Genomic DNA, 22,258 nt, shown 5'->3' on the forward strand with positions numbered 1-22,258 from the left:
ATGATGCGTATCATATATATATTTATTATATAGATATCAACACAAAGTGGCACCTTACTTAATTGCATCTTCATTAGGTAAATTAAAAAGCATGACTGAAGAAACACCTAAATGGTAAGATATTATAGTCTACCACTTGAGTGTCAGTTATTACGTTAGCAGCGGGTAAATGATTTATGCTCATTATATAATCATGAGAGCCGTATGACATGTAGACATTACTCCCAATTAATAGATAAGAAAACTGAGGATCAGAGACATTAAATAACTGGTCCACGACTACCAGGCCAGTAAGTGGCTGGGTCAGATTTTAGACTTTGGGAAACCAGGCAGGCTAACTGAAGGTTCCACAGCTAACGACTGGGGTGGCTCACTAATAACTGCTTAAGTTTAACTCAGTTTATCCAAGAGGCAGCCCTAGCCCAGAGCCCAGGGATCACCTAGTGGCCCGGTTTAAAGTCACCAGAAACTCGGGACCCTCCTCTTCGCTCGGCGCAGGCGTTTTCCCTCCCGCCGCCGTTCGGCGTTTCTCCGCCTCTGTTCCGCGGCCTTCGCGGCCGCCTTCATTCGCCTGCGACTGTGTCGCCCAGAGTGACGTCACGGGCGTCGGCCCTTTCCATTGGCTCATTTCAATAGTCGCGGGATACTTGAACTGCATGAACAGCCGCCGCTCCGGCGGGCTGCTCGCGACATCTCGGGGGCGTCTTTAGCCCTCCACGCCCGGCAGTTCCTGCCTACGCCTTTCTCAACTTACTTGGAACTCCGTGATCTCAAGCGGGCAGGCTGGCCCGGGCTGCGGCGGATTGCTACGGCTGGAGCGTTTCTTGTTGGGGTCGGCGGGACGGAGTACACGCCGCTAGGCGCCCCAGGCTGATTCCGCCGCGACCCCGGGAGCAGTGATGTTGGGCAGCTCCGCGCCGGGGCCTGCGTCCCGCGAGGCGGGCTCGGCGCTGCTAGCATTGCAGCATACGGAGCTCCAAGAGGACCAGGAGAACATCAACCCTGAGAAGGTGGCGCCCACCCAGCAGCCCCGCACTCGTGCCGGGCTGGCCGTACTCAAGGCTGGGAATCCGCGCGTTCCAGCACCGCAGCAGAGGCCCAAAACACGACGGGTAAAGAGATGAGCGGTATCTGCAGGAGGGTGGGCCGAGCGGGAGTTTTGCACGAGGTTTAGCAGGCCGAGGAGCGTGGCAAGAAAGCATCTTCCGAGCTTTTTTAAAGGGAGTCCTGGGTCTTGAGTCACCTTGATCCCTAGTTTTCTGGCGTGTGGGATGCCACTTAATAGCTTCTCCCCCATTGCTCTCTTCGCCAGCTGTGTTATGTTGCCTGTCTGCTGTTTATTGGGGATGTTTTTCTATAGATAATGGGGGTCAAACCAAACCCTAATCAAGTCCTACGTGTGTCCGCGCTTTTCTCGCCGCTTTAAACCCCAGGTCCTGCCCTAGTATCTGGACCTCCTTCCCCTCTCCATATGGTTAAGATTACCTCAACTTTAAGAAAGGGTATAAAAAATACTTTGCTTTTAGTAAATTCCGCCATTTTGCCGCATTTGCTCGGTTGCTCCACCCTTGGGCGAAAGTAGTGAACCGACACCTCTTTGCCGGCTCTCCTAAACTTGTCATTTCTCAGCCTGCCCCTCCACCCATCTTGTGGCCTTGATTAGTTTTGTATCTTCCACTTAGTGTGACTCTTTTTATAACTTATGTAGGAATGCCTGTAACGAATTTGAACATCCCTTTCTTCAGCCACTCAAACTTTACCGCATGGACTTTGCCCCAGTTTAATTTCCTGAGTATTTGGGAGTAAAAAGCAGACACTGAGACCCATAAGGGGAAGAAACCAAAACTCCATTCAACAGGCTCAAAGCCAAATATTTATTTCTTTTTAGGTTGCACCTCTTAAGGATCTTCCTATAAATGATGAGCATGTCACTGTTCCTCCCTGGAAAGCAAACAGTAAACAGCCTGCATTTACCATTCATGTGGATGAAGCAGAAGAAGAGACTCAAAAGAGGCCAGCTGAACCTAAAAAAACAGAACATGAAAATGTCCTGGCTTTTAATTCAGCCATTACTTTATCTGGACCAAGAAAACCACTGGTACCTCTTGATTATCCAATGGATGGTAGTTTTGGTAAGTTTTAAAGAACATCAGTATCAAATCAATGTAATCGTAATTATTAAATACACTGGGGGAGCCTGGTTGGCTCACTGGATTGAACTTTTGACCCTTGATTTTGGCTCAGGCCATGATCCCAGGGTTGTGGGATCAAGTCCCACACCGGGCTCCCTGCTGAGCACGGAGCCTGCTTGAGTTCCTTTCTCTCTGCCCCTCTCCCCGGGTCACTCCCGCACTCTAAAACAATAAATAATAATAATAATCTTTCTTTAAAAAACTAAAAAATAGGCTGCATTAATGCTATTTTGTACTTTAAGACATTTTCTTACTTGATCCTTAGCACATTTATGAACTTGGTTTAATGTAACAAAATTTAGAAAGTGTGTGACTCGTCTCAGATTTCACAGCTAATATGCTGACCTAGTGATCTATAAATCCTAATTGGGTATTCCTCCCTTCCCGTATACTGCCAATCACATCAATTTAATTAGATCTGAAACACTTTAGTCTGACCCTGGAAATGTTTGCTTGCTTCCAGAGAATAGATTTCAGTTGTATTCATAAGACTCACTTTGTACATACCACTCAGTATTTGAAAAGGATGCAGCTTTCAATATTGTGATATCTAACATCTCTTACAGCTTTAAGGTAACATTTATTTTTGAGAGAGAGAGAGACAGCATGAGCAGGGAAGGGGCAGAGAGGGGGAGACTCTGAAGCAGCCTCAGGCTCTGAGCTGTCAGCACAGAGCCTGATGCAGGGCTTGAACGAATGGCGAGATCATAACCTGAACTGAAGTCAGATGCTTAACTAACTGACCCACCCAGGCACCTGTCTGTTATAGCTTTAAAATTTTGTTTCTGTAAATCCAGTCTGATACCAGAGAGGGACATTATTCTACTGTAAGTCAAGCATTGAACCATGGCTTTGCATTTAACCACATAAAAATAAAAGTAGCTGCTATAAAGACAGCTCTGCCAACAGTTTATGCAACTTCTTTACCATAGGTCTGCTGAGTCACTGGGCAACTCATTAAGTTTAGCCTCTAGTTCTACTGTGAGAAGTGGTCTAGAAATTGTAGGAAAAGCCTTTGGAAGTAAAGTAATGTTTGTATTTTTATTTAAAATTTGCCACAAATTTTAACCTCAAAGTGAACCCTGAAGTGAAAAGAATAATTAATGATATTCTTTGCCTTAAAAGATAATTTAAAGTTATAGACATGAATCACTTGTTGATTGTAGTGTTAATTTGTTTGAACTGCTTGTAACAAACCTCATTTTCTCATTCATACACTCGTAGAAGCACTGCTTCTTAGTTATTGCCTAGATTGTACTTTGAATATGTCAGACTTTGAGGTCTGCAAACTCTCAGGATAAATACTAAATAGTATCTCCAGACTTTTTTGGATTTTAACTCAGTCCTAACAGAATCACTGTGCCATCTGCTCTTATTTCTCATGCAATATGAATATTAACACAGTACTTGATCTTCAAACTCATTTTCCTTTTAGTGGCCTATTAGTATTTTTTCTTATTGATTAAAACCAAGTGGAGAGAGGTACTAAAACCACAGTGAACTATTCTTTGTACTTTTTCATGAACAGCCCTTTTTAGTTGGATGAAATAAATGCTTTCATATGGGACTCCTTACAAGGGCAGTTTTGGCTATTAAATTAATTAGAAAATTAAACAATGAACTTAATCATACTTCTGTATTCTCCCAGAGTCACCACATACTATGGACATATCAATTGTATTAGACGATGAAAAGCCAATGAGTGTCAATGAAGTCCCAGACTACCATGAGGACATTCACACATACCTTAGGGAAATGGAGGTAACAGCTCTCTGAATCCAATTTTTATACGGTTTTACTCATTGTAGCAAAATGAAACTGAGAGGATGTTTTTAAGTTCCTTAACTGGTGGTGAATTAGTCTAATGTTATACTGATGTTTCTGGTATGTGGCATCTTTGTTAATGGTAGAATAATCTAATTGTAATTTTAACATTATACTAAGTAACTTTCTCAACAGGTTAAATGTAAGCCTAAAGTGGGTTACATGAAGAAACAGCCAGACATCACTAACAGTATGAGGGCTATCCTTGTGGACTGGTTAGTTGAAGTAGGAGAAGAATATAAACTACAGAATGAGACCCTGCATTTGGCTGTGAACTACATTGATAGGTTCCTTTCATCGATGTCTGTGTTGAGAGGAAAACTTCAGCTTGTGGGCACTGCTGCTATGCTGTTAGCCTCGTAAGTCCAACTTGGTTTGTTGGATTAAGTGATTGGTACCTTTCTGTGTAAGGAAGAGGTTGTGATTTTTAACACTGACATTTTAATATACACAAGGCAGAGTTGGAAACTACTTTAGGGGTAGCAGCATGAAACAGTGTGGAAACTAGTTGAGGATATTAATTTTCCCAGATCTAGATTCCAGGGTACCTTAAAGATGGAGACTGGCTACTTTTTAATACACTTGGACTAGATTACCAAATTTAAAAAAGTGTGGTTCCTTCCATCAAAAAGTGCTTTCTGGCATAAAATCATATCTTCTTAAGACATGGAAATTAAATTTAAAAACTAAAAATGTTTATTTTTCTAAGAATTTCCTAAATTTTCACTTACTTGAACTCTGGCATTGTTACCATCTTGGGAACTCTTAGGCCTCTTATTTGACTGCATTGGGACAGATATCCCATGAGTCCTGTATTGATTTGGGTCTTTCAGTTAGCATCTATCTAGTCTTTGCTGGTAATGGTCAAAATCAGTGGAAACAGGCAACTGGTGGAGTGTAGGTTTGGGACTCATTCCATGTATTCTGCTAAAGGGACTTCAGAATTAGATAAACAGCTTGCTTCTCTTTTGGAAAGACTGATTACTTAAAACTTCTTTCATTGTAGAAAGTTTGAAGAAATATACCCCCCAGAAGTAGCAGAGTTTGTGTACATTACAGATGATACCTATACCAAGAAACAAGTCCTGAGAATGGAGCATCTAGTTTTGAAAGTGCTTGCTTTTGACCTAGCTGCACCAACAGTAAATCAGTTTCTTACCCAATACTTTCTGCATCAGCAGTCTGCCAACTGCAAAGTTGAAAGTTTAGCAATGGTAAGTTCTTTTCATTTTGTTGAATGAAGATTCTTAGGTCACACAGTTTAATTACATAGCTTTGGTCAAGGGATTTAGTATTTAGGGGACAAATTAATGCTATAGTATAAAGAGAACCTACCATTGGTGAAAGGTAACATGAATTGGGAAAGTAACTAGGAGTAGTGGAATGAGGATTGAGTCTTGGGAAATGGTAGCCAGAAGAGTTTTAAAAATTATTAAAAGAGGAAAAAATACAGGATGAATGAAGATGGAGCAAAACACTAAGATAATGGATGAGGGCTGTGACAATTTTTTTTTTCCTATGGTTGCCATAGAGCCAGTCTTCAAAACAGGAAAATATTAGGACAGAAGGCAAGGATTTGAGGTTTGAATTCTAGAGCTCTTGTGATCATAAAGTATATTTACATTTTCATTGCAGTTTTTGGGAGAATTAAGTTTGATAGATGCTGACCCATACCTAAAGTATTTGCCATCAGTTATTGCTGCAGCAGCCTTTCATTTAGCACTCTACACAGTCACAGGACAAAGCTGGGTATGTATTTCAATGTCTTCACACTTCTGCCTTGCAACTTAAATATTTGTGTCAGTTAAGTCAGATAATTGTCCTATACAAGAGATGGTGGACTAGAGGTACTAACCTGGAAAAGCTTCAAAAACTGCACTGTTTAAAGTGTCTTTCCTGTTTAGTAATGTATGTTTGTTAGGTAGAAAGCTTAGTTATTACTTGGATTTGAAAGGTGTGCTTAAAGGATCAGGCCATAGGACCTGCTGCTAGCAGGGAAAGTAGTAAAAATTGACCAAAGTCAGCATAAAAGATGGAATAATGACTTGAGAAAACTAGATTTCTTAGCTGGAGGTGTTAGCCCTGAAATTTAACAAAACTCCAGCTTAATGCCAACTACTAACTCATTGTGTTTGGTGTCTGTTCCTAAAAAAAACTCAGTGCTTCTCTACCCACTTCTCTGCAGCCTGAATCTTTAGTTCAAAAGACTGGATATACCTTGGAAAGTCTTAAGCCTTGCCTCATGGACCTTCACCAGACCTACCTCAGAGCACCACAGCACGCACAACAGTCAATAAGGGAAAAGTATAAAAGTTCAAAGTAAGAATTAACATGATACTAAAGAAGCTTGCTTTTCCACGCTATTGCATGATTCTGGGATGCCTCACATTTTAACTTTATCAAAGGATTCACAAAACATACAAAGCTTCCCTAAGAAACTGTTCTCTTAGTAGGCCAGGTGTTCTGAGTATGCTGTAGTTACCCTTTCTGTCCTGCATTTGAGGGAAAAGAGGGGAGAGGAATAGGTATGCGTGCGTGTTTTGTGGACCAGACAATGATTGTATAACCATTAACTCAATCAGCATACAAACAGCATTTTTGAGTTCCTAGTATATGTATCATTCCATGAGCCCCTTTACCCAATGAATATTTACAGTTTTTTTTTTTCCCTACTTCCAGGTATCATGGTGTTTCTCTCCTCAACCCACCAGAGACACTAAATGTGTAACAGTGAAAGACTGCCTTTGCTTTCTAAGATGTAAATCACTCCAAGTATATGGTGTACAGTTTTTTCTAAGGTTTTAATCTTTACAATCATTTCTGAATACAGAAGTTAGGGTCAAAGTACAAATTATGGTATCTATTACTTTTTAAATGGTTTTAATTTGTATATCTTTTGTACATGTAACTATCTGAGATATTTGGCTAATTTTAAGTGGTTTAAAGTATTAATGATGCCAGCTGTCAGCACAATAAGAATAAGAATAAATGGATTTAGAAAATTTGGTTTTGTAAGTCAAATTTGATTTGACTATGGTATCACTCAGAAAATTAATTTCATTTACTATAGAAGGGGACTGGGAAGGCTTCTCTTGTGTAGGAAAACGGATAAAAGTTTGAGCATCCATTTTCCTAAGCCACTGGATCAATTTGGTGACTTGCGCATAATCCAAGCATATCTGGAATAAATCTGTGCTTATTTATCTGTTGTGATGATCCTGAGAATCTTTCAGCTCTTTGTACACACTATGAAAATGCTTTTTCATTCCTCATCAACTTTTACACTTTACTGAAGTGACAGTTATTTAAAACCTGTTAAGTTGTCCAAAAGGTTTATTTTAAAGCATAATGTAAAAAACTATTATGGAATTGACTAGATTTTATAATGGATTTGTGAAGAGAAAAATACCCAAAGTTATTAGCACTGAATAAATATCCTTTTAATAGTTATATACACAAATATACAACTATGTGAGCTTCAATTAGCAGCTCTCTTCTTTTTTCTCTTTTTCACTGGCTTTTTACTTGGTGCTTTTTCTTGTTTTGCACTGATGGTTTGTGTTCTGTGAATAAAATAAATTAACAGTTTACTAACAGTATTAGCACTACAAGCTGATACCATGGGTGGTTTGCCACACTCATAATATTTTGCTCGTTAATTTTGGATTACCAAAATAGGAGGCCTTATTTTTTCCAAAATAGGAGGCCTTATTTCTTCCAGTAGAATATAGAACACTTGCCAACTATGAGAATAAAATGCAGTATTACTTTAAAAGTAATCCAGTTTTATAGAATTAGGTCCTAATGTTTTTAAATCTCAGTTTGAAGAAACCACAGAAGGAACAGCTGGATTTCAAATTAAAAAGGGGGTGTCTGTTTATAGTAGGATAAGATGAGAATAAAACCAGAAAAGTCTTGAGTATGTGTATACACTTGAAATAAATCAGAAACTTGTTACCTTATTTTCTTTGGATTCTTGTCTGGTTCTAAAATGATCATTTCTTCTTCTTCACTGTCTGAGAGTACTATGGGGGCATCTTAAGAAAATGTTAAGGAAACAATATAAATAATCTCTTAGAAACTTTCCACATGGGTTTAGGTCAGCAGTTCTAACATTCTATTTCTGTACAGATATCCCAAACTACTCTGAGTGGAGGCTTACAGAACTACTTGGTTCTTTTCCTTAAGTAATTCCTTGGAGCTCTGAAAAATAACATTACTTTATTTCCTAAAAATTCTGTAATTACATGACAATTATATGTGTTCAATATAATTACATTTCATACATGTCATAATAGAAGAAAAAAAATCTATATAACTTTCTATTAGAAACAACACTGGAAGGAAAATACCTAGAAGCAGAATTATTGGGTCAAAAGGCATACACATTCTAAAAGATATTTTGCCAAATTCTGCAAAAATACTGTTCCAATTTATACCCCAAGAAATAAGTATATGAAGAAGCCATCTTCCTATTCACACTTGCCAATGGTGACATTTTTAATATTGCCTAATACAGTAATCAGAAAACATCCCCTTTTGCCTTGAATTTATTTCCTTTGTTACTACTAGGGTTGCCTATGGAATAATGTTACTGGCCGTTTGTATTCTTTATCTTTGACCAGTTTTTCTCCTAAGCCTTAGTTAATGAACAATATATATAAAATGTGAATTAACCCTTTTCCCAGTTGGCATATCAAGTCTTTGAGTATTCAATTAGTTTCTCCTTGTGTTCCACAAGGAGAAAGGCTTCAGAAAGGCTTTACCTGCTTTATCCTCCCAATAGGTCCACTTTGATTATTCAGTTGAAAATACTATTCTTCAAAGCAGCAACTGAATGTTTAGCACTAACCTTATTAATCTTAGAAAAATATTTCACAAATATATAAAGAGGCATATGCAAGGATGCCTACTGGAGCACTATAACAGAAAGTGGTAACATTTATCCATAAGGGAATGATTAGGCCAACCTAGTTATTGTCAAACCTACAATTCTATGCAGCATTTAAAAGCGTGGCTGATCTATATGCAATGACATGAAATTCTACCAATTCATTCACAGTCCCTGCGTTCAAGCAGCTTATATTGGTGTAAAAATACAGTAAATAAAAACCTAAGGGTCCCAATCAATGGGAATTTTTTTCCTTATAAAAACCCTAGCAGGTTCTTAGCAATGTTGATAGGCAATTTCATTCCTTGACAGTAGGCAGCTATGCATATTATATACATAAACAGTATCCCCTTCACTATTTTCAGCCAGATTTAGTAAATGCACCCTTTAGTTCTCTGCCAGCCTACTTCCTACATCCAAACTTGTATGATTTGTTTTTACTACATTAAGAAAAAAAAAAAATTCGCGATGATTACGGGCCAAGCAAGAAACTGGCTTTCCTAACAGTAAAAATAACCACAGGTTAAAAACAATTTTCTTCAGTTCTACAGTATTCCAGGTAATTGTATGTTCTAATACCGCTCTGATACAATAGCCATACACGGCTATTTAATTTTAACTAAAATTAAAATTTAAAATTCTTGTGTCACAAACCAGTTCAAATGCTCAGTATCTGCATGTGGCTAGTGGCTATTATATTTATTGAACAGTGTACATATAGAACATTCCTAACATTACAGAAAGTTCTATTTGGAAAGTACTACTCTAACAGATGTTACGATATCTGTTTTTTTTTTTTTTTTTTTTACGATATGGGCTTTTTATGTTTGAGTCTAGAAACTACAAAGGAAAAACAGCATGTAGTAATGAAATCTTTAAGAAAAGCCTCCCTTTAAAACTGGCTCAGATATACATACAAAAGAAAAAAATTATTAAAAATGCCACTGCATACCAGAATACCACTACTCCACAAAGATAAGCACATTGTTTTAGAAAAGAACTGGAGTAGTATAGTAGTTTAGCATCAACAGCTTAACTGAAATTTAAATCACAAAATATTTAGCCCCTTTAAAAAAAGAACTGCTAATACAAAAATAAGATCCCTACAATAGGAAGATTCACATGTATTACATAAAAGCCGTAAATAAAGTGTTACCTACCTTGACTTCCAATATTGGAGACTTCTCTAGTGTCCATTTTTATACTATCAAGAATGATAGCTTCATCACTGCCACCTTCATCATCCTCTTCCTTCTCAGAGTCTTCAAGATCACCCCAGGAGTTTTCTATTCCCTCTCCAATTTGGGCAGTTCCAGGAGTCCAAAGCACAGGTTTAGAAACACGTAACAAGTTAAGAAAACTTTACTGCTATTTGATGCAGTGTTAAAAAAGATGAGAATAAAGGTTTCAAGACTGAAGTGTTCCTCAAGTTTGTATGTAAAAATTTTACTAATAGCTACGCTACGGGATGGCTGACCAATAAAGAAAAAAAACATGTAACACAGATAAGATTTTATGGAAACAATGGTGAGAAACACCAAGACATACTGGCTTTTAACAGTTGTAGTAATAAATTTGGCAATTGGATGAATAAATAATTTCCAAGAACAATGTTTATAGTATATAAAATGCTTGACCATGCCATTGAGATTAAAGAACAATTTTCCAGGGGCACCTGGGTGACTCAGTTAAGTGTCCGACTCTTCGGCTCAGGTCATGATCTTGGCTCAGGTCATAATCTTGGTTCATGAGTTCAAGCCCCATATAGGGGTCTGTGCTGACAGTGTGGAGCCTGCTTGGGATTCTCTCTCTCTCGCTCGTCTGCTTCCTCTGTCTCTCAAAATAAATGAAAAACATTTTCCAAAGGAAAATAAAATGGTGTGAACTCGTTAAGATAGAAGATTTCTTGTTTTTGTAGGATAGCTAAAGAGGTGGATGTTACACCAAGGGCTTAATATAACTAATCACTGTCTTGTATCTTAAATGCTTCTCTAACAAAGCAGTGTTTCAGAAAACAAACTTCAGTATGCACACCTTCCCATATACCTAATGACGCCAAAAGTGATATGAATTCTGTTCCTGAAAAAACCACCCAATAAAGATACACTTCTGAAGGAGGTTCAGCTTCCGCAATAATTTCTTCTGCTTTCTCTTCCACATCAGAGGTATCAATAGGGGCCTTTTCCATTTTAAATGCTGTGATTCTTTGGCTTGCTATAGACTCTGCAAAGCCAAACTTGCCACCTTCTTTCCTGTGTGGGTGGTTTTTTTTTTTTTTTTTTGGTATTTGGGGGTGAAGAGAAGTGAAAAGGGGGGAATGAGAGAGGGAAGAGAAAACAGGAAGGGAAAAGTTAACCATTTTATCCTTTTGATGGAGGAGAAAAATTAGAAAAAAGCTATTTGACTAACTTAACCTCACCAATTTATTATGCTTATCAAGAGAAATAAAAAAGTTACTATAATTACCATTTACTGAACCATGTGCCAGGCAAATGCTAAGTGCTTAAAAGTATATTGTTCTCGAATCTTCAAACCAGTTCTACCAAGTAGGTATTAATCAAATAGGTACTACCTCCCATATTATAGAATACTGAAGTGATAAGTTATAGATCTTGCTTAATGTCACACAGTAGGAAACAGAGATGGTAACCAACCCCAGTTTGTGTTCCTTCTGTTAATTTGGGCTACTAGATTTTTTTTTCTGAAAAAAATGTTCATTTTTTTATAGAAAAATATTCTGTGGCTTCTCAATACAGATTATGTTTAAATTGGAATACAATATAACAGTTCCCTCAACTTTCAAAAAATATTAAGTAGTATGTATATTCAAATTAGATTAACAAATAATGGACGATGGAGTGTGAAAATTACATGGTTACCCTTGTGCAAGAAAAGTCCTTAATGGAAAAATCTATTAAAAATAATAGATTAGAACGTTTAGTTCTAAAAAAATTAAACTTACCTAACTTTCTGGTCATTCTCCAAAGCCTTCTGTATTAGCTCTGTAATTTCCAATACTTTCACACCAGCTATTTTACTACATCTCAATACCTATTTATAAAAGTGAATTCTGTTATTTAAAGACACCAAACTACATAGCTTTCTCTAACAAAACTATGCATATGAGAACAGTTTTTCTACCTTTATAAGCCTGACCTTTTCAAATATGAAAATACAATGTAAACACAAATTAATGCAAAATGTGAGCATTGTTTTAAAATATCTGAAGGATTATCATATTAAGAAAACAGACCAAAAACTTCCCTGACAGTGTAAAAGATACCACTGAAAAGGCCACAGACATATATACTAAGGGATGCACTAACTACCTTGCTGTGTGAGTGAGTGATCCACAAAGCACTAGTTCAAGTTATGGCTACAGTGTCCCCGGGAAAACTTCTATAAAGCAGAGATTCCAAGACCTCAGGGACCTAATGGATTAGAATCTCTGGAAATAGGGATCTGGTAATGGTCTTAATAATGGTAATAGAAACTAACATTTACAGCATACTTAAGAAATGCTACACAGTGCAATATATCCATGTGTACTTACTGCATTCTTTTTTAACAAGGTGTCAATATTCCCTATTTTACAGATAACAGAGCCAAGGCACAAAGATATTAAATCATTTGTAAAAGATCAGTTAGTATAAAGCAGAACTGGAATTCCAACTAAAGCAGCCTCTGCCCCACCTGTGCTATATGCTATATGTTGATCTATCTTCTAAAAGCCTCCATGTGAATTTGATATGTAGCTGTATTTAAGAACTACTGCTTATTGTACCCAACTTCTGAGAGTAAAACTATCTTTTTTACCTAATTTCTACTTTTTGGACACTTTTTTTTTGAATAGGGATATGAATCTCTTTCCTCACTGGAAGGAAAAAAATGTTCCTCTGCATAGAAGGGCTAGACTCTGGACGGCCATAAATGGAGCAGGAAGGAAGAAAGGAGGATCCCTTGCAGCCACCAGTCAAAGGAACATAGTGATAATATTGAAACCAGATTCTAACATACCCTAGAATCAAACATTGAAAACATCCTTGATGGATTTTAGTTAAACAAGAAAAAGCTTCTAAAAAGAACTGTTCTTTTTTTTTTTTTTTTTTTTAATTTTTAAGTCTATTTATTTTGAGAGAGAGAAAGAGATGGGAGAGTGGGGGAGGGACAAAGAGAGGAAGAGAGAATCCAAGCAGGCTCATGAACCACAAGACCATGACCTGAGCCAAAATCAAGAGTCGGATGCTTAACCGACTGAGCCACCCAGGTGCCCCAAGACCTATGAATAAAACATTAATCAAAGCACTAACTTGATCCTTCAGCAGCATTATCCCACCACTGGATTGGATAGTACAAATCTCTCGATGCTTGTTCATGGCAATCACCAGCAAGCCATCCATTACACGTTCTTCTCGTTCATTGGGATCCACCAATAAATATGTACTGAAATGAATGTTAAATAGACCTAAGCAAATCTGAGGCTGAATGCCTGTCAATTTTAAGATAATGAATATTTTTAAAAGATAGCATTAATAAACTTTAACACAGTGAAGGTCTGAGCCCGTGGATTTGAGTCACTTTAATGAAATGAGATTTCTACTTTTTAATGGACAAAATGAATGGTAAGTGAGTATCAGTAACTATTAGAGTAAAACCACTTAAATTCATATTGGTTTTATTTAAATAATATATATTCTAAACCTAATGCTATCGCTTTGATGAAATGACTTGTGGCTCATTAATAAAAACTTAGATAACATTAATTTGGTTAATTTTAAAGGCTCCCTGGTATCCTATACTCTGAAGTTTTTCCAGGTTCTGCTAATGTCTCTTTAAAAAAAATACTATTTCCTCACTGTGTAATGTTGGTCTCTAGTGACATGTGGCTATTGAGCCTTTGAAATGCAGCTAGTCCAAATTGAGATGTACATGAGTGAAAAATACTGGATTTCAAAGACTTAGTAGAGCTAAAAGAATGTAAAACATCTCACGAATAATTTTTAAGATATTATGTATTAATATTTTCGATATAAGTAAAATATATATAAAAATTTTACCTGTTTCTTCTTTTTTTTTAATGTTTATTTTTGAGAGAAAGACAGACTGAGTGCAAGTGGGGGGGCAGGCGGCAGGTGGAGAACTGAGAGGGAGACACAAAATCTGAAGCAGGCTCCAAGCTCTGAGTTGTCAGCACAGAGCCTGATGCAGAGCTCGAACTCACTAACGGCAAGATCACAACCTGAGCCAAAGTCGGACACTTAACCGACTAAGCTACCCTGGCAACCGTTTCCTTTTACTTTTAATGTGGCTACTGGAAAATTTAAAATTAGATATACGGCTCATGTTGTATTTCTACTGGACAGTCTATTTTCCCGCTAATGAAATTCTACACTACAATGAGTAAAAGTTGAAAGCTTTTCTCTAGTTTTATTCATAAAATTATTCAAATACCTTACTTATATCTCCCTTTGTTTCTGAAGAGATTTAAGGCTCAAGCTTTCATTTAAAGGTACCATTACATGGACCTACAACTCCAGTTTTTCTGTTGTAGGAAGAATTAGCAGTGAGTTGTGAAGAAACTACTAGAGAAATGAAGAAAACTAGATTTTTTTTTCCCCATTTGTGAACCATTCCCCCTATGACTTGCTGCTATAACCACTCCATCTAATATGCTCCTCTAACATGCTCCAAAGTCCTCTGTCTTCCCTTAATCCACAGTAATTCTCACCCCATTTTCCCTACTTACGGCCTAGCACACAACTCTCCTAACACCTGTACATCTCTAGCACCACCATGCTGCAGTAAATTTTTAAGTATCCTATGAAAAGTGTTGTCAATTCTATTGAAAAGGCTCTTTGTCAACTAATGCCCTTACAAAGAAGAAAAAAAAAAAAACCTACAAGGTGCTTTAATATTAGAGGAGGTATTTGTTCATTTGTCCATAGCACATTTGAATGGAACAGAAAAGTCCTAGCTGCATTTATAATTTCAGTCCACGATAAATGAGACTTACCCTTGCTGGAAGAAAGCAAAACTGACACAAATGGGCATGTGGTGGATGCTGAGCGGTACAGGATCACGCTCTTCAGGTGTATACTGTTTGGAAACAGAAGTTTAATAATTAGTCACTAAATGATAAACATATAAAAAATATCTGGCACATCAAATATTAAAATAAAAAATGAAATCCCTTTAATCCTCAGTACTTAAATAACTCGTTTACAATTATGTTTGACTTTGCCCCTCGTTCCTTAAAACTTTATGCAAAAACAAAACAAAAAAAATTTATTGAGGCATAAATACCATAAAATCCACTCATTTTAAGTATATATCTACTCACTTTGTAGTAAACTTATAGTTATGTAACATCACCACAGTCCAGTTTTTTTAACCTGTCCATTACCTCCCAAATCTCCTTGAGCCTGTCTGCAGTCACTTCTCACTCCTACTCCCAGCCCCAAGCTTTCCATCTAGGTGGAATCAAGTAATTTTGTCTTTTACATCAGTTTCCTCTGAAGTTAGCATGTTTCATCCATCTTGTAGTATGTATCAACAGACTGGTTCTTTTTATTGAATTGTATTCCACTGTATGGATACTGCATGGACACCACATTTTGTTTTTAGACTTATCAGTGCATAAACATTTGGATTGTTTCTGATTTGGGGCTATTACGAATAACGCTACCATGAACATTCACGTGAAAGTCTTTTACTAAAAACGTATTATCATTCCTCCTGAGTAGATTCCTAGGTATGGAATTGCTGGGCTGTATAGGTTGACACTTGTTTTTAAGAAACTGCCAATCTTTTCCAATGTGGCTGTTCCACTCTACTTTACCACCAGCAATAACTCTACAGTACTTTTTAATCTTTCTACTTTACTTTCTTATACCAATTCCCTTATCTCAGGGAACTTGTCTCTATTGTTAAGAAACCTTTGTCTCTACTTCTAAATCTTTAAAGAGTCTCCTCTAGTCTAATGCCTAAAAGCAGCACATGAATGACTGCTCAGAAATTTAGGCATGTGATATTTACTTTCACAACTTCAAGACTCAAACTATCCACAGTGTACCTTTATCATTCCAGCATGAATTCACAGAAACTGAACTTGACATATCGAGCAAAAAAGAGAAAGGCAACGGAAATAGTAAAAGTTAACAGTTTTCAAAATGTAGCCCTTACACTGGCAGCATTAGTATCACTTGGGACCTTTGTTAGAAGTACAAATTTGTAGATCCTACCCCTCCCCTTTTCTGAGGGTAGAGCTTAGCATATGTTTTAATAAGCCTTCCAGTTGTTTCTGAAGGACTTTTGCCAGAGTAAGAAGCACAAGTATCTCAGTGTGCTGAGAATCATGGGTTTTTCACACACATGGTCCCTAAGCCAGCTACTTCATCTAATGCTCAATCCCAAGAAAAAGTCATCTGGTTTTATTCTAGAAACGAAGATAGGGTGTGCTTTTATTGACACTTTAATACAAGAGATTTAAGAGATTTCAAGGACAAGTTCGACCATATATCATTTGGGCCTTATCAATTTTAGGACATCCCTAATTACCATCTATAGTAAGAATTCACTAATAAGTTGCCGGCACCTCAAGGATATTCATTCAATGACAGGAATAAGCCTAGCTCAAATCATGGAAGCTTACCAGTGTTACTTCATCTCCTTGGACAGAGACATCAGGTCTTCGGAAGTGACACAAGGCTACAATTGCAGCAATGCTGGCAGCATCAATAATATTCCCATCGTGATTTAATAAATGTAGGTCCACACGTATCTGCCAAACCTGAATGTGAATTTAAAACAAAAATCCTAACTGATCACAACCAGTGGCTATATATAAGGAAAAGTAACATTGTGTGCAAATTTTTCTCTTGCTGTTAAAACATGCAGTTACTCCTATCAATAAAAAAATACTTAAAAAATGTTAAGCCTAGCCAACATCTGACGTACCAATTGTTCATTTTTCTGAGTCATCTGACAACAGTAAAATATATACTCTAAATAAATAGAACTACTATACAATTAAAACTAAGATTTCCCCACCCCCAAGCCTAAATGTTTTTACTGTGTCTCCTAACTTTAAAACCTCAAACTCTTAGGTTTTCTTGACAATATTTTAATATTGTCAAAAATATTTAATATTTTAATAACACTACAAGTCATCCAAATAGGAAGAATCCTATTCAAAGATAGTCAAAAAGATAGTCAAAATACCCTAATCAAGAATAAAGTTCTAAAATCATTATGCAGCACAATTTATTGAGAGTATTATTTCCAGTGTCCGCCTACCACTGCCCCCCTATGTAACCCTTTATGTCAATAAACCTATACAAAAGGATTTAATCTGTTCTTCAGTTCTTCATTCATGAAAAAGGAACACATTACCTGCTTCTATCAAGTCACTTAAAGAACATAAGAAAATAAATCAGAATATATGAAAAACCACAAGTTCTTTGAATAAGACATTTTTACACACATCCAAGTTGATGCTTTCACCAATGTTTATTGTCCCTTCAGAGAGACGATATGAAGTTCTATGGGTAGCACTCAGGGACATTTGAAGTGAAGTGAATCAGTATAAAACTAAATTAACAGAAGCTGAGAATAAGAGTATAGATATAGGAATCCATGAAGCAACAATACTCAACTAAGAGTAATAATTTTGGGCATATTCCCCACCTTTTCACCAGCAACAACACAGAGAGATTCAGTGTCTATACACTTCGAATTTCTTAGACATCTTTCCAAGAGTCTATTCAACTTCACCAAGAGATCTGACTGCCTATGAAAATAGGAATGGGATAAAGTCATGAAATATAACACCAGGTATTAAAACAATAGCTTGCTGTTAGGTTCTCATCTGGCTAAAGCAGCTTTAAAAGAAGATTTAAATACCTGCCAGGTTCAAAAGCTGGGGCAGCCATCTGAGAGAGTTCAAGGTTAAAAAAAAGAATACCTTCTGTTGCCCTATTGAGTTTTGGAGAAACAAGTTCACAGGAAACCTGTCCAAGAACTCTGCAAAGATAAAGTACAAATCTGTTAACTAAATATATCTCCCTTCCAATTAACAATAAAACCTAAAGCAGATATCAATTAAGTTTAAATCTTACTCTGAGTGATAACATACTCAGTATGTTATTAGAAGTTGAAATTATGTATAAAGTATAATAGAGTATATACAGAAAATAAACATATTGGCATACCCCCCAAAATAACAAGAAAAAAACATCTTATTACTATATATATATATATATATATATATATATATACACTTTATTTTTTTGATCAATGATCTTGACTTCTCTTTTCTAAAACAAATATCTGTTGAACAAGATGGCATGAAAACTTGAGATTTCTTAGTTTTCATATGGCATATCTGGCTAACATCTGACCAATATCCTCACAGCTTCCAAACGAGTATTAAAAACCTAATTCTCGTGTCAGGAAAATGAGAAAAGTAGGACTACAAACTCAGGGCAATTACTGCTGGCTGTATATATGACTTGAAAAGATCAGAGAACCATGTGACGCTCATGTGACAAAAAATATGACTGGGGTGCCTGGGTGGCTCAGTCGGTTAAGTGTCCGACTTCAGCTCAGGTCATGATCTCACAGTTCCTGAGTTCCAGCCCTGTATAGGGCTTTGTGCTGACAGCTCAGAGCCTGGAGCCTGCTTCTGATTCTCTCCCCCTCTCTCTGCCCCTCCCCCGCTCACATTCTGTCTCTCTCTCAAAATTGAAAAACATTAAAAAAATTTTTTTTAATATATGATTAAAAATTTAAATGTAACTATAAAACCCAAAAACTCTTGCATTAAAGAAAATATATTTATCTTGGCAACGAAACAAAGAAGTCTGTCCACACTTCTTAGCTGCTTTGTAAACAACAAACAATAAGGTTCTTTTAAACTTCTCCCTATTGCGCTTTTAAATAATTTGAATCCTTTGTTACCTTGTTTTCCCAAGTTCCACAATACAGCATCCATAATCTGTTCCAAACGTGATCTTGATGTTCCTATAATCATAGGTTTGTCTGCCATCCAGCCGCTGTAAGCACAACATTCATTCGTTTATTATTTCAACAAATATTTACTGAGCAGCTACTTTATGCCACGGCTAAACATTTGGGAGAAACGTGGGATACTAACCACTCCCCATAGGAGAGTGGAAACTACGTGCCCCAGCACTAATAGTCGCTGGGGTGACTACAGCCTTCAACTGAACTGGAGGGGGAGGGGAAAGCCTTAGGGATTGGGGGAACGCACCGGCGGTTCATTCCAGGGGCTCCCTGGGCCTGCGAAGGCCAGCTCTGCGCGTCTAAGCCGGAAGGCTAGGAGCGGCCGGGCGACCAGAGCATCCACGTACCGCGAAGTTCCCCGGGGCCATTTACCTTCTTCTCTTCAATGGCGCGGAGTAGGAAACGGCGCTCGCAGTTTGAAAGTGGCGTCTCCTTCATGCTGTAGGAGTACAGGACACACTAGCACCGGAATCCGCAGGGAAAAGTGAACTTGGTCCTCTTCACGCGTCTCGGCTCGCTCGGACGCGCAGGAAATTTACGTCATCAAAGCTCGGCGGCTGAAGGTGGGAAAAACCAAGGCTACCGCCGTCGCTAGTGCGCAAGCTCAAAGCGAGGTTGGCACCCGCGGAGCTGGCTAGGAGAAGCAAGTGAGTTTAAGGAGGCGAGTTTCTGAACGGGAAAGTCTGTTTCTTTTATCATGAAGTGTAGGGAAGAAAAGGACACGAAAATAACGGTCAAGGATAGAAATTAATATCAGTAGAGGGCTTTCACATTTCACCCTTTCTTCAGTTCTAGCGGGATAGACTGGACGGGTATTATTGTTATTTTACAGATGAGGAAGTTGAGATTTAGCCAGTAGAAAGCGGCAGAGGCAGAGCTTGTATCATTTTCAGTGGAGAAACGCTGGAATAAACGGGCGTAAGAGGAGGGAGGGGAGGAAACTTTGAGACGGTGAGGTGGGGTTATTGCAGTCTGAAGGTGAAATCTGGTAGGCTTGAGAAGTTGACAAGAATTGAGAATATTGCCGACTTGTAACTAATAGTGTTACAACCACCACTAGCTGAAACAAAATGTGTTTATTTTTTCAATCTCCCCAGTATTTTAAGCGGATAAACTTATTTTTATGCTCATAGAGGAACCGGATACTCGTGCCGCCAACCATTCGGCGTTTTGAAGCGTAGTTAAAAGCAGGAACTCCAAACTACCTAGGTTCAAATTCTGATTCTGCCTCTGACTAGTTCTGTGACCCTGGCCAAGTTAGCCTATGTGCATCACTTTACTCATCTGCAACAAAGGAGTGTTAAACCTATTTATTATGAAGGATAAAAATGAGTTAATACAGGTAAAATGCTTAGAACAAGTGCCTGGCATGGAGTAAGTGCTATTTAAGTGTTTGCATATTATTTTGTTAACATTCGATTCAGAGGTAATGGGCACTGTAACTCCTTTTCAGGCTCCATTCTGCTACTTTTGTCTCTTACGTTTTTTACTACCACTGATACATTGTAGTCCCAGTTGTACCACTTGCAATCCATGCACTCAATTAATTAGTTACATTGTGTGTGTGTGTGTGTGTGTGTGTGTGTGTGTGTGTGTGGCCTTCTGTGTCTCAAGAATAATTCAAGTGTTACAGAACTGGGGTGGACAGAAATCTGTTCCTCGACAAATTTATATTCTCTTTGGAGGAGGCAAGCAATAAATCAAACAAAAAAATAAAACAAGTTGACATACTAATGCTATCTGAGAATGGTGATGCTATAGTAATAGGGGTAATTGCAGAAAGTGGTCGTTTTGTAGAGGTGGCAGTTGAGTTTAGTAAATCCTCAGTGATGAGAAGGAGCAGCCATGATATCATCTGGAGGAAAGGAAAAGTGTTTGAAGCAGAAGGAGCAGCATGAGCCAAGAATGAGATAGGATGAGCTTAACATGGCCTGGAGACAAGAATTGTGAAGGAGGAAAGTGGACAGAAATTATGTCCACATGCTCAGACAGTTGATTGACTTTCGAAACAGGCAAGGGGCTTACAGAGTGTAGGCCATTCAAGTTCTTTTAACAACTTAAGTTCTTTCATAGCACAATTTCACAACAGAACTCCTGGCTAAATTCATCATTTAAATCCTTACGGTCTTTTAGTGGGCATTTACTAGTTTCTCTTCCTGTCAGAAATGAAATGGGCCTTTAATTGAGGTAGTCTATCCTTTTCTGGGGGGGGCAGCTTGGTAGTGCAAATAGAATGGAGTTCGACTTCAGGTAAACTTCAGTTCAAATGGACTTTGGATGAGTTAAGTAATCTGTGAGCTTCAGCTTCCATATCTTAGTTTGGAAATAATAATTACTTTGTGTAAAGTTAAAACAATCTAACACAGGGGACCCTGGGTGGCTCAGTCGGTTAAGCGGCCGACTTCGGCTCAGGTCATGATCTCGCGGTCCCTGAGTTCGAGCCCCGCGTCGGGCTCTGTGCTGACAGCTCAGAGCCTAGAGCCTGTTTCAGATTCTGTGTCTCCCTCTCTCTCTGCCCCTCCCCCGTTCATGCTCTGTCTCTCTCTGTCTCAAAAATAAATAAACGTTAAAAAAAATAAAACAATCTAACACAGCGTTTTGAACAGGATAGCTATTCAAATACTAGTTTCCTTCCTTTTTTGACTTGGTAAGGGCTTCCCTTGAAACCACCCAGATTCACCATCTCAGATTGCTGTTCTGAGATTGCTGCTTGATTACTTTGCCTTTGCTTTCCTCCACTTTGGTAGAATTTCCACCATTCTTTCATTATCATATTAGTGTAACTTTAACACTGCAGCATCCGCCTTTTATTGGAGTTAGTCCAAAGATATATAATCCATCTCCACTCACATCTACATATCATCACAAAATTCGTTTGCTTCATAACCTCTTTTTTTTTATTAAAAAAAAATCTTTTTTAGCGTTTATTTTTTGTGAGACAGAGTATGGTGGGGGAGGGGCAGAGAGAGGGAAACACAGAATCTGAAACAGAGTCCGGACTCTGAGCTGTCAGCACAGAGCTGGATGTGGGGCTCAAACTCATGAACTGTGAGATCATGAGCTGAACCGAAGTCAGACACTTACCGACTCAGCCAGCCAGGCACCCCCATAACCTCATTGTTAGTAAAAAACAAAACAAAACAAAACAAAAACAAAAACAACAAACTTTTGAAACACCCAAGGAAACTTTGTTTCATGTTTTCAGGGGAAAAAAGTTTTTGAAGTTTGAAAAGAGGTTCAGATAATGTTGTACATTCTACTCTTAAAAAGGAATCCGTTTGAATCAGCATATTAACCTGGATTATCTGTCTAAAAATAACCTGTTTTT

General features: G+C 37.9%; 2 protein-coding genes across 3 annotated transcripts; one reads left to right on the forward strand and one right to left on the reverse strand.

Moving 5' to 3' along the window:
• Nucleotide 1: 1 nt before the first annotated feature.
• Nucleotides 2-7,978, forward strand: CCNA2 (cyclin A2). Its single transcript, XM_030313141.1, has 8 exons — nt 2-1,112; nt 1,889-2,132; nt 3,841-3,953; nt 4,152-4,375; nt 5,023-5,230; nt 5,652-5,765; nt 6,202-6,335; nt 6,696-7,978. Exons 1-8 carry the CDS (start codon nt 900-902, stop codon nt 6,742-6,744), a joined length of 1,299 nt encoding a protein of 432 aa, XP_030169001.1. The 5' UTR covers nt 2-899; the 3' UTR covers nt 6,745-7,978.
• EXOSC9 (exosome component 9) lies at nt 1,909-19,469 on the reverse strand. Of its 2 annotated transcripts, none has more exons than XM_030313140.2 (12): nt 19,303-19,469; nt 18,865-18,959; nt 17,809-17,928; nt 17,593-17,695; nt 16,559-16,696; nt 14,921-15,003; nt 13,218-13,350; nt 11,870-11,958; nt 11,013-11,159; nt 10,068-10,249; nt 7,975-8,053; nt 1,909-1,941 (listed from the first exon to the last, which is right to left on the reverse strand). In XM_030313140.2, the coding sequence occupies exons 1-12, from the start codon at nt 19,366-19,368 to the stop codon at nt 1,929-1,931; spliced, it is 1,248 nt and encodes a 415-aa protein (XP_030169000.1). In that variant the 5' UTR covers nt 19,369-19,469; the 3' UTR covers nt 1,909-1,928. The 2 variants fall into 2 exon arrangements, with proteins under 2 accessions (XP_030169000.1, XP_030168999.1); XM_030313139.2 differs by lacking the exon at nt 1,909-1,941 and adding an exon at nt 7,432-7,579.
• Between the last annotated feature and the right edge of the window lie 2,789 nt (nt 19,470-22,258).

Source organism: Lynx canadensis, chromosome B1, assembly GCF_007474595.2.
Source record: "Lynx canadensis isolate LIC74 chromosome B1, mLynCan4.pri.v2, whole genome shotgun sequence".
Lineage (NCBI taxonomy): Eukaryota > Metazoa > Chordata > Mammalia > Carnivora > Felidae > Lynx > Lynx canadensis.

Excerpts from the sequence above, each read along its gene's own strand:
- CCNA2 (XM_030313141.1), top strand. The coding sequence starts at position 900 with ATGTTGGGCAGCTCCGCGCCGGGGCCTGCGTCCCGCGAGGCGGGCTCG. Across the intron at positions 2,133-3,840 it reads TCCAATGGATGGTAGTTTTG|AGTCACCACATACTATGGAC; the intron begins GTAAGTTTTAAA and ends GTATTCTCCCAG. Across the intron at positions 4,376-5,022 it reads GCTGCTATGCTGTTAGCCTC|AAAGTTTGAAGAAATATACC; the intron begins GTAAGTCCAACT and ends CTTTCATTGTAG.
- EXOSC9 (XM_030313139.2), bottom strand. The coding sequence starts at position 19,368 with ATGAAGGAGACGCCACTTTCAAACTGCGAGCGCCGTTTCCTACTCCGC. Across the intron at positions 11,160-11,869 it reads GAGAATGACCAGAAAGTTAG|GAAAGAAGGTGGCAAGTTTG; the intron begins GTAAGTTTAATT and ends CCACCCACACAG. Across the intron at positions 10,250-11,012 it reads GCTGAACCTCCTTCAGAAGT|TGTTTCTAAACCTGTGCTTT; the intron begins GTATCTTTATTG and ends TAACTTGTTACG.